This window comes from Thalassophryne amazonica, chromosome 10, assembly GCF_902500255.1.
Source record: "Thalassophryne amazonica chromosome 10, fThaAma1.1, whole genome shotgun sequence".
Taxonomy (NCBI): Eukaryota; Metazoa; Chordata; class Actinopteri; order Batrachoidiformes; family Batrachoididae; genus Thalassophryne; species Thalassophryne amazonica.
This window is the reverse complement of record NC_047112.1, coordinates 38100356-38115358: the sequence shown is the minus strand read 5'-3', so window position 1 is coordinate 38115358 and position 15003 is coordinate 38100356. Positions and strand designations below refer to the sequence as shown.

General features: G+C 38.1%; 1 protein-coding gene across 2 annotated transcripts in view; it reads left to right on the top strand.

The window, feature by feature from the left end:
- Positions 1-10358, top strand: part of ncln (nicalin) — a 34706-nt gene extending 24348 nt beyond the window's left edge. For both annotated transcript variants that reach the window (XM_034179836.1, XM_034179834.1), the window contains exons 12-15: positions 905-1068; positions 8667-8720; positions 8943-9021; positions 9126-10358. In XM_034179836.1, coding sequence (XP_034035727.1) covers positions 905-1068; positions 8667-8720; positions 8943-9021; positions 9126-9188 — 360 coding nt within the window. In that variant the 3' untranslated portion in view covers positions 9189-10358. The remainder of the gene's footprint in view (positions 1-904; positions 1069-8666; positions 8721-8942; positions 9022-9125) is intronic.
- The last annotated feature ends 4645 nt before the right edge of the window (positions 10359-15003 follow it).

Genomic DNA, 15003 nt, shown 5'->3' with positions numbered 1-15003 from the left:
ATGCAATAAATTTCTTAACAAATGGTATAAAAATTTGTTTCTATAATGTGACCAGTGATACATTATAGTCCCTTAATGTATTATCGGAATGCTTTTATACATTAAAGGACTGATTTGGTAAAGGATTTTGTCTGTAAAAACAGTGTGCACAGCTGTTTTTTAGTGTTTTAAGTATATTTGGTGATTGGAAAACACTGAACATTATGTTTGGTGTGTACATGTGGATTATTTTGCAGCTTTAGTTTGTGTGTTTTAATCCTTTCTGTTGCTATGGAAAACAAGTACATTTTTAGCCAGTCTGACCTCTTGTGATTTCCCTTCTCACATATGAGGTGAATACAAATGAATCTTTTCATCTCTGAGTATTAAACCATGTAATCTGATTAATCATGAAAAACAAGACTTTTAAAAATTACCAGAATACTTGGCAATGGTCATTATGTAATTCTGTGTTTTAGTAGTTTGGAAATACAGTTGTTTAATAAAACCTCGTGTCAAAGGTGTGTTTTAGACCCTCATGCATATCTCCTTTTTGAAAACAGAATAGTGGTTGTTTTGTGCCAAGCTGTAGTGTGGGTGCCCACAGTGTAAATTTCATCTTTTACTGCCCACCTCTAAAATATGTTCAAACATTCAGCACCAGTTTTTGGTGCTTTCATGTCCAACCTCAATTAAATCACTTTTTTAAAATCTAAATTTTACATGGCCACATCTGGAAAGACTTTAAAATACTGCTATAGTTCTACTTATTTAGAATAAAAAACAAAAATCAAGTCTTTTAATCCTTTTCCTGCTAAAACTTAAAGAAAATGCCGTATGACAAAGATCAGAAGGAGTATAATTTTTATATGCAGTGCTGCTCGTCACAGTCATTCAGATGGTCGGGCTTTAAATGTTGCTTCAGCAGGTACAGGAGGAGCAGTTAGCGGCAGTAGTGGACTGGCTCACAGCGCAGCCTCGAGCTGCCCAGCTGGTGGACAAAGACAGCAGCGTGGTGTCCACTCTGGAGTATCACCTCGGACATTACCTCAAAGATGTCAAGAGACACTATGTCAAAGCTGACAAAAGGTAAAGACCTGGTTACTGGATGGGATGGACTGTTTATTTTATTTAGTCTTTAATTACCTTTGGAAAGACTGATTAAAACTGAATCCTTGTAACCAATGCCATCAGTATGTTTTGCAACAATAAGGTTGCAACTGATTTAAAATTTTTGACTGGTGATATCTGTGATCGCAGTTATTCTGTAGTTGACGCTAGAAACTGTAAGAACAAATGATCAGATGTTGAAAGTTAATCACAATATCTATTCTCAATGTAGTGGTAATTCTTCAAAAATCATTTCTGCATTAAAAACTCACCAGACATAAACTGCTTGCTCTCTCTAAATTCTGTTACAAAAAGAATTAAAACTCCTGTGCTCCACAGCATAACTGTGATGCTTTGAATGACTTTGCTACAATCAGCAATTACATGACAAAAATTCAACATTATTCCAGGCTGAGCCAGGTGTGATGGAGTTATCTAGGGGTACTTAGCAGAGCAGGTACAGTTACTGCTACTGTCGTCTACTATATGCGACTACTATAGTAATGTAATGAATAGTAATGTGACTAAAAAGATTAATCCAGGTTTTGAGTATATTTCTTATTGTTACATGGGAAACAAGGTACCAGTAGATTCAGTAGATTCTCACAAATCCAACAAGACCAAGCATTCATGATACGCACACTCTTAAGGCTATGAAATTGGGCTATTAGTAAAAAAAAAAAAAAAAAAGTAGAAAAGGGGTGTTCACAGTAATAGTAGCATCTGCTGGTGATGCTACAAACGCAAAACTATTATGTTCAAACTGCCTTTTTAGCAATCCTCTGAATCACTAGTATTTAGTTGCATAACCACAGTTTTTCATCATTTTTCCACATCTGCGAGGCATTAATTTTGTTGGTTTGGAACCAAAATATTGCTTGTTTACTAGTGTGCTTGGGGTCATTGTCTTGTTGAAACACCCATTTCAAGGGCATGTCCTCTTCAGCATAAGGCAACATGACCTCTTCAAGTATTTTGACATATCCAAACTGATCCATGATACCTGGTATGCGATATATAGGCCCAACACCGTAGTAGGAGAAACATGGCCATATCATGATGCTTGCACCACTATGCTTCACTGTCTTCACTGTGAACTGTGGCTTAATTTCAGAGTTTGGGGGTCATCTCACAAACTGTCTGCGGCCCTTGGACCCAAAAAGAACAATTTTACTCATCAGTCCACAAAATATTCCTCCATTTCTCTTTAGGCCAGTTGATGTGTTCTTTGGCAAATTGTAACCTCTTTTGCATGTGCACGTCTTATTTAACAGAGGGACTTTGCGGGGGATTCTTGCAAATAAATTAGATTCACACAGGCGTCTTCTAACTGTCACAGCACTTACAGGTAACTCCAGACTGTCTTTGATCATCCTGGAGCTGATCAGTGGGTGAGCCTTTGCCATTCTGGTTATTCTTCTATCCATTTTGATGGTTGTTTTCCGTTTTCTTCCACATGTCTCGTTTTTTTTTATTATTATTATTTATTTATTTTTTTTGTACATTTTAAAGCATTGGAGGTCATTGTAGATGAACAGCCTATAATTTTTTGCACCTGCGTATAAGTTTTCCCCTCTCTAGTCAACTTTTTGATCAAACTACGCTGTTCTTCTGAACAATGTCTTGAACATCCCATTTTCCTCAGGCTTTCAAAGAGAAAAGCATGTTCAACAGGTGCTGGCTTCGTCCTTAAATAGGGGACACCTGGTTCACACCTGTTTGTTCCACAAAATTGATGAACTCACTGGCTGAATGCCACACTACTATTATTGTGAATACCCCCTTTTCTACTTTTTTTTTTTTTTTTTACTAATAGCCCATTTTCATAGCCTTAAGAGTGTGCGTATCATGAATGCTTGGTCTTGTTGGATTTGTGAGAATCTACTGGTACCTTGTTTCCCATGTAACAATAAGAAATATACTCAAAACCTGGATTAATCTTTTTAGTCACATAGCACTACTATTATTCTGAACACTACTGTAGCTCTGTGGATATGAAGCTGGTCTGCCAATATGTACCTGGGTTCGAATCCCACTTTTGCCTCCTGTGCCTTTGGACAAGACTTGATCTGCATTGTCTTAGTCCACCCAGCTGTAAATGGGTACTAGCCCCGGCTGGGGAAGTAACATGAACCCCCTCCCCCCTTTTTTTGTAAAATATAAAGTATAGAAAATTAATAGCTTTTCTTTTGTGATTTATGACATTGTAAATGTGTTTATATAGTCTAAAAACATCTTTGAGCTACACCTACTTCCAGCATTGACTTCACCCAGTCTTCTTCCTCTGAGGTGCTTTGGCTAAGTGTAGCTTGTATTACTTTTATTTTATTTAACCAGGAAAATCCCATTGAGATTAGTAATCTCTTTTTCAAGGGAGTCCTGGCCAAGACAACGGCACAGATCACAACAATTTCAAGACATAAGACATTTTCATACAATAATACAGCTATTTAAAAGCATTTACAAATCATGGATTTCATTTCCAAACTTTTAAGCAAAAGTTTAAACTTGCCAATTGGAACCAGTTCCTTTAGTTTCCAGTCTTTCTGTAGATTGTTCCATGTTGTGGGGGCAGAAAACTGAAATGCCACCTTCCCAGTTTCTGTGCGGACACTTGGTACAGACAGGAGCAGTGATTCTTGAGAGCGTAAGGAATACAATCCAGCCACTTTTGGTTGAATATATTCAGAGAGATATGAGGGGAGCAGACGGAGAATACCCTTATAAATGAACATACCCCAGTGAGTGAGTCTACGAGAATCCAAGGCTGGCCAGCCAACCCACACGTGTAAAGTTCGCAGTGGTGTGTGCAAGGCTTACAGTTTGTGATGAACCTCAGAGAGGCATGGTAGACTGAGTCTAATAGTTTTAATACTTGAGTTGGGGCATTCATATAAATGAGGTCACCATAATCCAAAATTGGTAAAAATGTTGCAGCTACGAGTTTCTTTTTTGCATTAAAAGAAAAGCATAGCCTGTTTCTGAAATAGAAACCAATTTTCAGTCTGTTTCCCAATTAGTTGTTCAACGTGTCCTTTAAAGTTAAGGTTGTCATCAATTAAAATTCCTAGCTATTTAAATGATTTGACCCTTTCAATCTCTGCTCCTTGAAGAGTGGCAATTGAAGGGCTCATCAGCAGATTGTTTTTTGTTTTTGAGAACAGCATTAGTTTGCTCTTATTAGCATTTAAAGAGAGGTCTAGCTTTAGAAACACTTCCTGAACTGTGTTGAAAGCGTTTTGTAATATAGAGACACTAACATTTAGAGTTTTTGCAAAACTATAGATGACCATGTCATCAGCATAAAAATTATATTTTGTGTCCATGAGAGTCTGGCCAACGTTGTTCACATAGATGATGAATAGGAGTGGCCCCAAAACAGAGCTCTGGGGCACTCTTTTCGTTAATGGTAGAATATTAGAACAAATCTGATCAGATTTAGTACACTGGGATCGGTCAGTAAGATAATTACAAATCCACCCAACCGCCTCTTTAGATAGTCCAATGTGGGTCAACCTCTCTTTGAGTAAAATATGGTTCACAGAGTCAAAAGCTTTTGAGAAATCAATAAAAAGCGCAGCACTATGTTGCTTATTGCCAAGAGCTGTTGAGATATCATTGATCACTTTCAGTGTTGCGGTAATGGTACTATGACGTTTTCTGAAACCTGACTGAAAATTGCACAATATATTATTGTAATACAAGAATTCTTTCAGTTGGTCATTTATTAAAGATTCCAAAATTTTAGATAAAATACAAAGTTTTGAAATTGGCCTATAGTTATTTAAGATTGTAGGGTCACCACCTTTGAATAATGGTGTGACAAAAGCTGATTTCCATATTTTGGGAATTTGCATCGTGCTCACACTCAAAAATAAAAGGGTTTGTGCTATGAAATCGGCAGCAATTTTCAGAAAGTAGGGATCAATTAAATCAGGTCCTTGAGGTTTTCTGGCATCTAACAATTTTAATGCTTTGTGGACTTGGCCCAAGGTAAATGGCTGGAAACTAAAGGCTGATGTATCAGTGGGTGGTTCAGACACAGTCACCGGACTGGTTGAATTTAGAGAGGGTGTAAAGGAAAATAAAATGTTTGTTGAAACAATTTAACATTTCAACCTTATCATAAATGTTTCTTGAGTTATGAACAATATAATTTGGAAGAGCCTGTGAGTCATTTCCAGCGGTTAGAGATTTTACAGTTTTCCAAAATCTTTTTGGGTCATTAAGACTGTCAGTTGTAGCTGACAAATAGAATTCAGACTTGGCCTTTTTAATTTGGGAGGAACCTTTATTTGTTAATTTTCTAAAAATATCCCAATCACATTTGAGACCAGTTTTTTTTCTTGCTTTTGCCCAGGCAAGGTTCCTCTCACGTAAAACACTTGCCAAATCTGGTGTAAACCAAGGATTATCTCTTCCTTTAATTCTAAATTTCTTAAAGGAGGCGTGCTGATTAACTGTAGCCGTGAAGCACTCATAGAAAAATGACCAAGCTGTTTCAACATCTGGAATGAGTTCAATTCTGTTCCACTGGCACTTAGAAAGGTCATGATTAAATGCCTGTTCACTGAAATGTTTTAAATCTCTCTTTATAATGACTCGTGGTTTCTTTTTATCCATTTTAGTATTCCTAACAGTGGCCACGATGCAGTGGTCACTGAGATCATTGCAAAAAACCCCAGTTGAGCAGTATTTATGTGGGGCATTTGTTAAGATCAAATCAATCAATGTGGACTTCGAAGGACACATTATTTGGACGAGTGGGGGATGAAATTAGCTGTGTTAAATTCGGTTGATCACATACAGTTTTGAAATCATCTGAATTTGAATTTAGCCGGTCCCAATTTAAATCTCCAGTTAGTATAGTTTCATTTGAGTCAAATTTAAATAAATCCTTCAATGATTGGAGTGCATTTGAGATGGCAGAGGGAGGCCTATAATATCCCACAACATTTACATGCAAGCCCTTAGCAATTTCAGTCTTTAATTCTAAAAATTCAAATTGTTTACAAATAGAAACAGCCTGTAACAAATTTACATGGAGGGATGAATTTACGTAAATAGCAACCCCCCCACCTTTCGCTAGCCTATCAGCACGATACATTTCAAAGCACTTTATGTGAACATCATTGTCAGATACAGATTTGGTTAGCCAAGTTTTAGAAATAACAACTATATGTGCTCCTGTTGACTTTACCCATTCTAACTTGGTCAGTTTTGGGTAGAAGACTGTGAACATTTAAATGAATTATTTTAAGGCCAGGTAAGGATGTAAGGTACTTGAGCCTAGGTGAAGCCGATTCAGTCAACTATAAAGTTGGGTATCACTCAGCTCTTTCGGTGGAGGTGCAGGACTTGCAAAGTGCGTAAAAATGCCACAGGCGCATAAAGCCAAAACAAAAACCCAAAGCTTGTTCAGAGAGTTAATTGGCATCTCTGTCTGTGCATATTATTGTGCTAATTACACAAATAAGTCTGCAACACTCATTAACGTGTTAAATCAGGGATTTGTGTATTTAGAAGAAGAAGGGCCCTTATTGTCATTGTACATGCATACGGTGCATTCGGAAAGAATTCAGTGCTTCACTTTTTCTGCATTTTATTATGTTACAGCCTCATTTCAAAATGGAGTAAAGTGTTTTTTTTTCCCTCAGAATTCTACTGACCACACCTCATAATAATGACATAAAAAGTTTTTTGATATTTTTGCAAATTTATTAAAAACTAAAATCACCTGTACGTAAGTATTCACACCCTTTGCTCAGTAGTTTGTTGATGCACCTTTGGCAGCAATTAGTCTCAAGTCTTCTTGAATATGATGCCACAAGCTTATTGCTCCTATCTTTGGGCAGTTTTGTCCATTCCTCTTTGCAACACCTCTCAGGCTCCATCAGCTTGGATGGGGAGCGTCGGTGCACAGCCATTTTCAGATCTCTCCAGAGATGTTCAATCAGATTCAGGTCTGGGCTCTGGCTGGGCCACTCAAAGACATTCACAGAGTTGTCCTGAAGCCACTCCTTTGATATCTTTGCTGTGTGCTTAGGGTCATTGTCCTGCTAGAAAATGAACCATCGCCCCAGTCTGAGGTCAAGAGTGCTCTGGAGCAGGTTTTCATCCAGGAACATGATGCCTGCATTCACACCAAAGAGTTCAATCTTTGCCAAAAGGCACCTGAAGGACTCTCAGACCATGAGAAACAAAATTCTCTGGTCTGATGAGACAAACTCCAGGCAGGCTACCAGTAGTTGCTTCTGACTGACCACTACCACACAGGCTTGATTGGTGGATTGCTGTCCTTCTGGAAGGTTCTTCTCTCTCCACAGAGGAATGCTGGAGTTGTGACAGAGTGACTATCAGGTTCTTGGTCACCTCCCTGTCTAAGGCCCTTCTACCCTGATCACTCACTTTAGATGGGCAGTCAGCTCCAGGAGGAGTCCTGGTTGGTCCGACCTTCTTCCATTTATGGATGATGGAGGCCACTGTGCTCATTGGGACCTTCAAAGCAGCAGAAATGTTTCTGTACCCTTTCCCACATTTGTGCCTCGAGACAGTCCTGTCTCAGAGGTCCACAGACAGTTCCTTTGACTTCATGCTTGGTTTGTGCTCTGACATGCACTGTCAACTGTGGGACCTTATATGTAGACAGGTGTGTGTCTTTCCAAATCATGTCCATTCAACTGAATTTAGCCCAGGTGGACTTCAGTTAAGCTGTAGAACAGAGGTGTCAAATCCGGCTTCAGAAAGTAAAAACCCTCCCATGTGTTGTTTCTACCTGTGCACCTAAAACAGGTGATCAATAATTAGTTCACTTGCCTGAAGAGCTGAACTAATTACAATCAGCTGGTTTATTGGGAAGATGGAACTAATATGTGGCTGGACTTTTACTTTCTGAAGCTGGATTTGACACCTCTGCTGTATAAACATCTCAAGGATGATCAGTGGAAACAGGATGCATCTGTGCATCATTTCATTTTGAGCTTCACGGCAAAGGCTGTGAATACTTATGTACAATTGATTTGTTTGTTTTTTAAATAAATTTGAAAAATAGCAAAAAAAAACTTTTCACATTGTCATTATGGGTATTGTGTGTAGAACTTTGAGGAAAAAATTAATTTTATCCATTTTGGAATAAGGCTGTAACATAAAATGTGGAAAAAGTGAAATGCTTTCTGGATGCACCATATGACAAAATTTGTCCTCAGTATTTAATCCATCCTAATTACAGTTAGACACAATCCAACCACTAGGAGTCTGGTGCCCAACTCCAGATATAGATGCTGCCTTGGTCAGATGCAGAGAAAGGAGCAGACCCTAAATAAGCATGTTTTTGATTGTGGGAGGAAACCCACACAGACACAGGGAGAACATGCAAACTCCACACAGAAAGAGCGGGAAGCCATTCTATGGCCTTCTTGCTGTGAGGCAACAGTGCTAACCACTAAGCCACTGTGCCCCCATTTATTTATGTGCATTTATATTGACACGGATAAGATAGTATTACATTCTGCAGTTGCAGAAGTAAAGATGCCTCATCGTGCTCACAGTGTGACAGACATTCCCTTTTTCCTCTGCAGGGATCCAGAGTTTGTATTTTATGACCAGCTGAAGCAGACCATGAATGCATACAGGTCAGAATTCACCCAGTCTTCTTCCTCTCAGGTGCTTTGGCTAAGTGCAGCTTGTATTACTTTAGCCTAGGTGAAGCCAATTCAGTCAGCTATAATGTTGGGTATCACTCAACGCTGTTTATTTTGGATCATGGTCCACAGTTATAAAGGGTAAAAAAAAAAAAAGAAAGTCCAAGGTGTTCTTGTCATTTATTTATTATAATACCTGTTGTGGTGTTGCAGAGTGAAGCCTGCTATTTTTGACCTGCTGCTGGCTATCTGCATTGCAACCTACTTGGGGATTATGTATCTGGCCATCCAGGTAAATCAGCTCAGTCAGCACTTCACATTGAAGCTTTTGTATTTGCACATAATTTTTATGATGTGTAACAAAGCTCACTGCCTTTGTATTTATTGTGCCTGCAGAATTTTGGATTTCTCTACAGTGTTGTCTGTCGCATCACCCAGCCCAAGACAAAGACCCACTAAGGAACACAACACATTCTTTTTCCCGTCTCCACCTCCTTCCTCAAATGAACAAACTCTGGCCAAAAAAAAATTCAGGTGGTTGGCTGAGCTGCTCTAATCAGGACTGTTTTTAAACCAGCAGGATCCTGAACCAATAAATGTGATATCAGATCCCATCTTGCTGCCAACATCAGGAATTGTGTTGTCGGTCTCTCTCTGTCCCCCATGAACACGTCTCTTCATGTCCCACCTTGTTTTGGTGGGTGCTGTTGCATGATCGGCCTTTGAAGTCTTTGTGCCATCAGTTACTCTCCATTCCTTTCCGCAGCACACGGTACATTTGCAGTAATTATTCGCGGGCAGCTACATGGAGAAATTTTCCTTTTGTTAAATGTGTTTTTCCAACTTTTTTTTTAAATTCCCAATTCAACATGTTCCTGTAGTGTGTGTGTGGATTAGACAAACAGTCTTAATGATGAAATGTGAAATATGTGACATTTGGAATTCCATTTGATTTAGTAAGAAATTGATCAGGAAACATTGAGTTGAATGGAACTTATATATTCTGAATATGGTTTAAGAAATTTAAGTAGATTTAATTTCACCACTGAAAGCCTCTCATTTTTGGGGACACCTGTGTTGTCTGTTACTGTACAACCTGATGCATTGTTTTTAATGCTTATTCTTTTAAGTTGGGAGTTGATGGAACATGATTTGAAATCAAATGTTCCAGTGCAGTGAACACAAATCCAATCGTGTGCGAGTAGGCCAACACGTGTGATAGATAATCAGCTGCTTTGATGGGCAGAACTCTGGTGGAAACACCTGAACTGTGTTAAGCTGAATGTGACCTTTTGATATAGGTCAGTAAAAATGTGATTGAACCTCTCTTTTCTTTTAATCTTTTCCTTGAACAGGTAAATATTTATATTGGGCAGCTTCCACAGTGAATCTTTGAGTTTGCTGCGTGACAATGAGTGAAAGGTGCTTTTTGTCTGTTCGGTGTGTTGGTGCATGACACCTTCAGGACTATTTACCAATAATATGAATTTTAATTTATTTAAGTAGCTCACATTTGTGCACTGAAATGAACTCTCCTCTGATTTGAACCTTGTCTTGCCTCAGCCACAACAGTTGATCTTTGCAGTGAAAATGGTATCGGTTATAATTAAAACCAAAACATGACACGGAGAGCGTCTCATATTTACTGATGTTTTATTTTGGGAAAATGAAATGACATGGCTAAATGGTTTTAAAACTATTACAAAAGAGCCAGTAATTACCAAATGTCAGATTAGAAAGTGGTTAACATTTGAAGGGGGGAAAAAATAGAATATGAATCACAATGTGCAAAATCAAAAGACACAGGTCTTGTTAAACTAGACTTATGAGTAAAGAAAATTCCAAATACAGCTTTCCCTTCTGGCTTTTGGTCTACTCAATAACAAAATGATACTAAGAAATTGGTGCAGTTTTTCACAGAATTAGCTGCTGAGGAGCCACATTCAGAAACTAAACTCTGCACAGAAATGTGCTCCAGCTGAGACGTGTTTCCAAGAACCAGAACAAAAACCACCTCAAATGTAACCTGCAACCAACGACTCCACACCTGGGAGAAGTTATACAATAAACAGATTTTTTTTCAAAATGAACTTGTCACTTCAAATGATTCAGAAGAAATCCATTTTGTGGTGGGGGATAATGGCTAGTGTTTAATTGTACAATCCAGCAGAGGTCACAGTTATATAGAGCTATATATAAATTAAGGAGACATGCCCACAAAGTGGTACACAATTGTTGCTGCCATTTTGTGAGGGAGTAACCACAACTAACATGTTATAAATGTGTATGTATTATTACAATGTCCATAAATTATGTGTAGTAATGTGAAATGACAGGAAAAGTATTGAACACCTGAAGGAGGGTGCAAGGAAAGCCAAGACACCATCTGAAATCTATTAGTAATTAGCAATCCTGTCTCTTGTCAGTACAAATTAATAACAGCTGATTAAGTTGCAACTGATGGCCTATAAAAAAGGTGCCTCATTAACAAGGGGGCACACAAGAAATGGCTCATGATGGATAAAAGCAAAGAGCTCTCTCAAGATCTTTGTAACGTTATTGTTGCAAAACATACCAATGGCATTGGTTGCAGGATTCCTAAACTTCTGAATGTTCCAGTGAGCTGGAAAAAACATCATTTCACCATAAACCGGCCATGGGTAAGTGCTCCTCTCAAGTTTTATGACAAAGGACTGAAAAGAATAAGAAGCATTGTCCAAGAGCCTAGGACCATTTGGGGAGAGCTTCAGAAAGACCTGGAATTAGCAGGTACAATAGTTGCAAAGAAAATGGTCCAGCCAATCACCTGACTTGATTCCAATAGAAAATCTATGGAAAGAACTAAAGATCAAAGTTCATAGAAGAGGTCCACAGAACCTCCAAGATTTGAAGTCTGTGTGAAGAATGGGCCAAAATCACACCTGAGCAATGCATGTGACTAGTTTCTCCATACAGGAAGCATCTTGAAGCTGTCTTTATCAACAAAGGCTTTAGTATGAACCATTAAATACATTTCAGTGTGTTCAATACTTTTCCCTGTCATTCCATTTTATTACAAAAAAAACTTCATTTATGTACTTTTTTGTTTTGGTTTCTTTATGTATGGATTACCTGGGTTGTTATAGTCAGGATCAGAATCAGAAAAAGGGACTTAAAGATCTTCAGCCATTTTTGAGTAACAGTTGGCAAACAATTTTTTCTAAATGTATTTTTTGTGCTGAATCCATTTTTGCTGTTTGCCAAGCTGTACCTCCCACGTGGAACCCAGTAGGGGGCGCTTTTTGTAAAAAACAAAAAAAAATTTTTTCCATTATTTTGAGTATAAAACCTGTACATCTTCAAAAAGTGAAATTGCAGAAAGTTGCATATATCCCTTAGCTAGATTAGTACCAAATTACCTCAAGGTAATTAAAGATTGTAGTCAAAATTAATGGTCTCTGTGATTTTACTGGCCATCCCTTAATGTCTACTTGTCAGAATATATCCCACATTGTCATCTGGAATAAATAAGTCACTAGACTGTATAGCCCAGGTCAGAATCACCAAAATGTGTACAGGAGGCATGAAGAGCCTCTGGCATTTCTGAGTGGGCAAATAGACTTTTGTCAAAAGTTGGCAAGTGAACTTTTCTAAGGGTATTTTTTGTGCTGAATCCATTTTTGGTGTTTGCCAAGCTGTACCTCGTATGTACAAGTCAATACAGCCCAAAATCTGGGATGACCAGGAAATTCCACATTTTACAGTTTTATATCATGTGTGACAACAATAATCAAGTGTAGTTTGTTATTTTTGGTGGGAATTAAGATACTGGATGTGACAATAACTGAAATTTAATTTCTCATTGTAGTCATTAAAATATCTTATTTCATCCCCATATTTCAAGCAGACAAATAGAATATCTAAAATTCCTGAGTCATTTATTTTGGAGCCACTAGCAGACTATTGTCCTCAGATTAAAGTCTGTAAATAAAGTTCAGAGTAATACAAGAAATTTGTTTTTTGAATTCAAAAGTAAATTACTTTCTCCCATTATTTCCACACATCATTTGAATAGTGGTCATCAGAATTAAAGACAAATGTGGATATTCACTTCCACCATTGAGAATGTCTTAAAACTTTGCAGGAAGTTGAAGAAGGTATTTATAAGCTACATTATGAAAAAAAGACTCGTTTGGAATTGATCAGCTGCAGTTGTGCCTCAAGATGCATGACTGCACGATATAAGTGTAAAAGGTTTCTTCTGCGTTGCTCTGCAGCATGTAAGTGCAATTCAAGTGATGCAGAATGTAGCAATTACTGAAATGAATAAGAGCATTTTCCAGGGCATGATATAACATTCTGTTTAGTGTTGTGAAACTGGGGGTTTTAAATTGATTTTTATTTGGTGATGAGATCATATTTGAGAATCTTGCAAACCACTGTTTACAGTTTTATGTTAATATGTTCAACCATTATCCTAGTTAAATTACATTATTTACTCTTCATCATTTACATGTCCATGTGGATATACAACTAGTTTAAAGATTGTAATTTGATCTAACTAAATGTTTCTTTTGGTTTATTTATGTAAAATATTTTCTAAGAAAGATTGGTTGCATATATGGTATACTGCTGTGTGTGTACACACACTGTATATCATGATGTATTGATGCACATTTCAAATGGGGAAAAAATGCAATTCTCTGTGAAAGTAATTTAATCAGACTTATAAACCATATTTAGTGAAAATCAGATGAGGTTTTTTAATGGTTAATATGAGAGATATTTGCTTATAATACATTGGTGTCCCTCACGATATGACCGCTTGCTTTACACCCATTAATCCAGTGAATGTGACTTGTCAGGGGCTTGACTGTGATCTTAATGCCTGTCACCAAAAAGAACTGGCCTCAAGGATTCAGTGTCGCCTGTTACTCTTCACAGCAGAAGTAAAGTCGCTGTGAGCATTCACATTACGATGATCTGAGACGTCTGTTTGTTGAACAAACTGTCTCGCCCTGGTCCCTGGATTGCTGATCTGTGACAACAGTGCTCTCAGACAAACAGCAGCAAATCCAAAAACAAATCAACAATAAATACAGATAAAATCATTTTATTTTGGCTCCTCCCTTTTTCACTTGAAATAATTTATATATATATATATATAAAAGAATGTTAAAAGGATTGCTTCACTTCAGGGACTCTGAAAGAGGAGCAGAGTTGTTAAAAAACAAAAACATAATCATCATCTATGGACATCTGCGGAATGCTCCAGCAGTGCAAGCATGCAGTTCATCGAAACAAGAGCTTGAATTTGATCAAAAAGGTAGAAAAGAAAGTCTCTTACTTACTACAGTAGCAGGCCAACTGATATGCAAGTGAAATACCAAATATTACTGAATACGCCTGACTTGGATACCATTTTTCACCTCAGGGAGGTTTCTGTGTCCAGTGGCAGCTGCTGTGTCAAACACTAATAAAGACATGAGTACATGTTGAAAGTAAAACTCTTCTTCCTTTTTAAGATGGTTAAAATCATTCCAATGTCATGCATTCCATGTGTGCATATATGCTGTAATCATATTCAGATTCAGCTTTACACCAGTATGGGGTCTTTTGCTGGAACATTCCAAGAACTGGTTTTTAAATATTATTCAAATCCATGTTGTAATTAAAATGACTCTAAAACCTCATCAATCAATTCCAGCTATTTGCCGTCATTAAACCAGCAATCAGCTTGCATGCCTTCATGTCAACGCAGCATTAGATGCTATGCAGCACACGCTAAGCAAATATACACATAAAATGCTTCATACATACAGGAATGTCAAGTGATTATCCCCAATGCCCATTAATCAACAGTACAAAAAAAAAAGAAAGACCATAAGACAAGTAACTGAAACAGGGAGGTGAAATGATCTGTTGAAAGGGAAACAAAAGATTGTTTCAAAGACTCGGCTGCATCCACACGTCACACACAACTATATTAACCTGGCTTTTCATTTCAAAACTAGCAGCTGCAGGAAGTCAAAGCTGTGCAGCCGCCACCGCTGACTGAAAGAGCAGTCGGCAGCACCGAGCCATCCCACTGCAGCTAGGGGAACAAGATGCTGACAAACATCCATCCATCCATTTTCTTCCACTTTATCCGGAGTCAGGTCGCGGGGGCAGCAGCTCAAGCAAAGCCGCCCTGACCTCCCGATCCACACACACCTCCCCCAGCTCCTCCGGGGGAACCCCAAGGCGTTCCCAAGCCAGCCGAGAGATGTAATCCTTCCAGCGTGTCCTGGGTCTT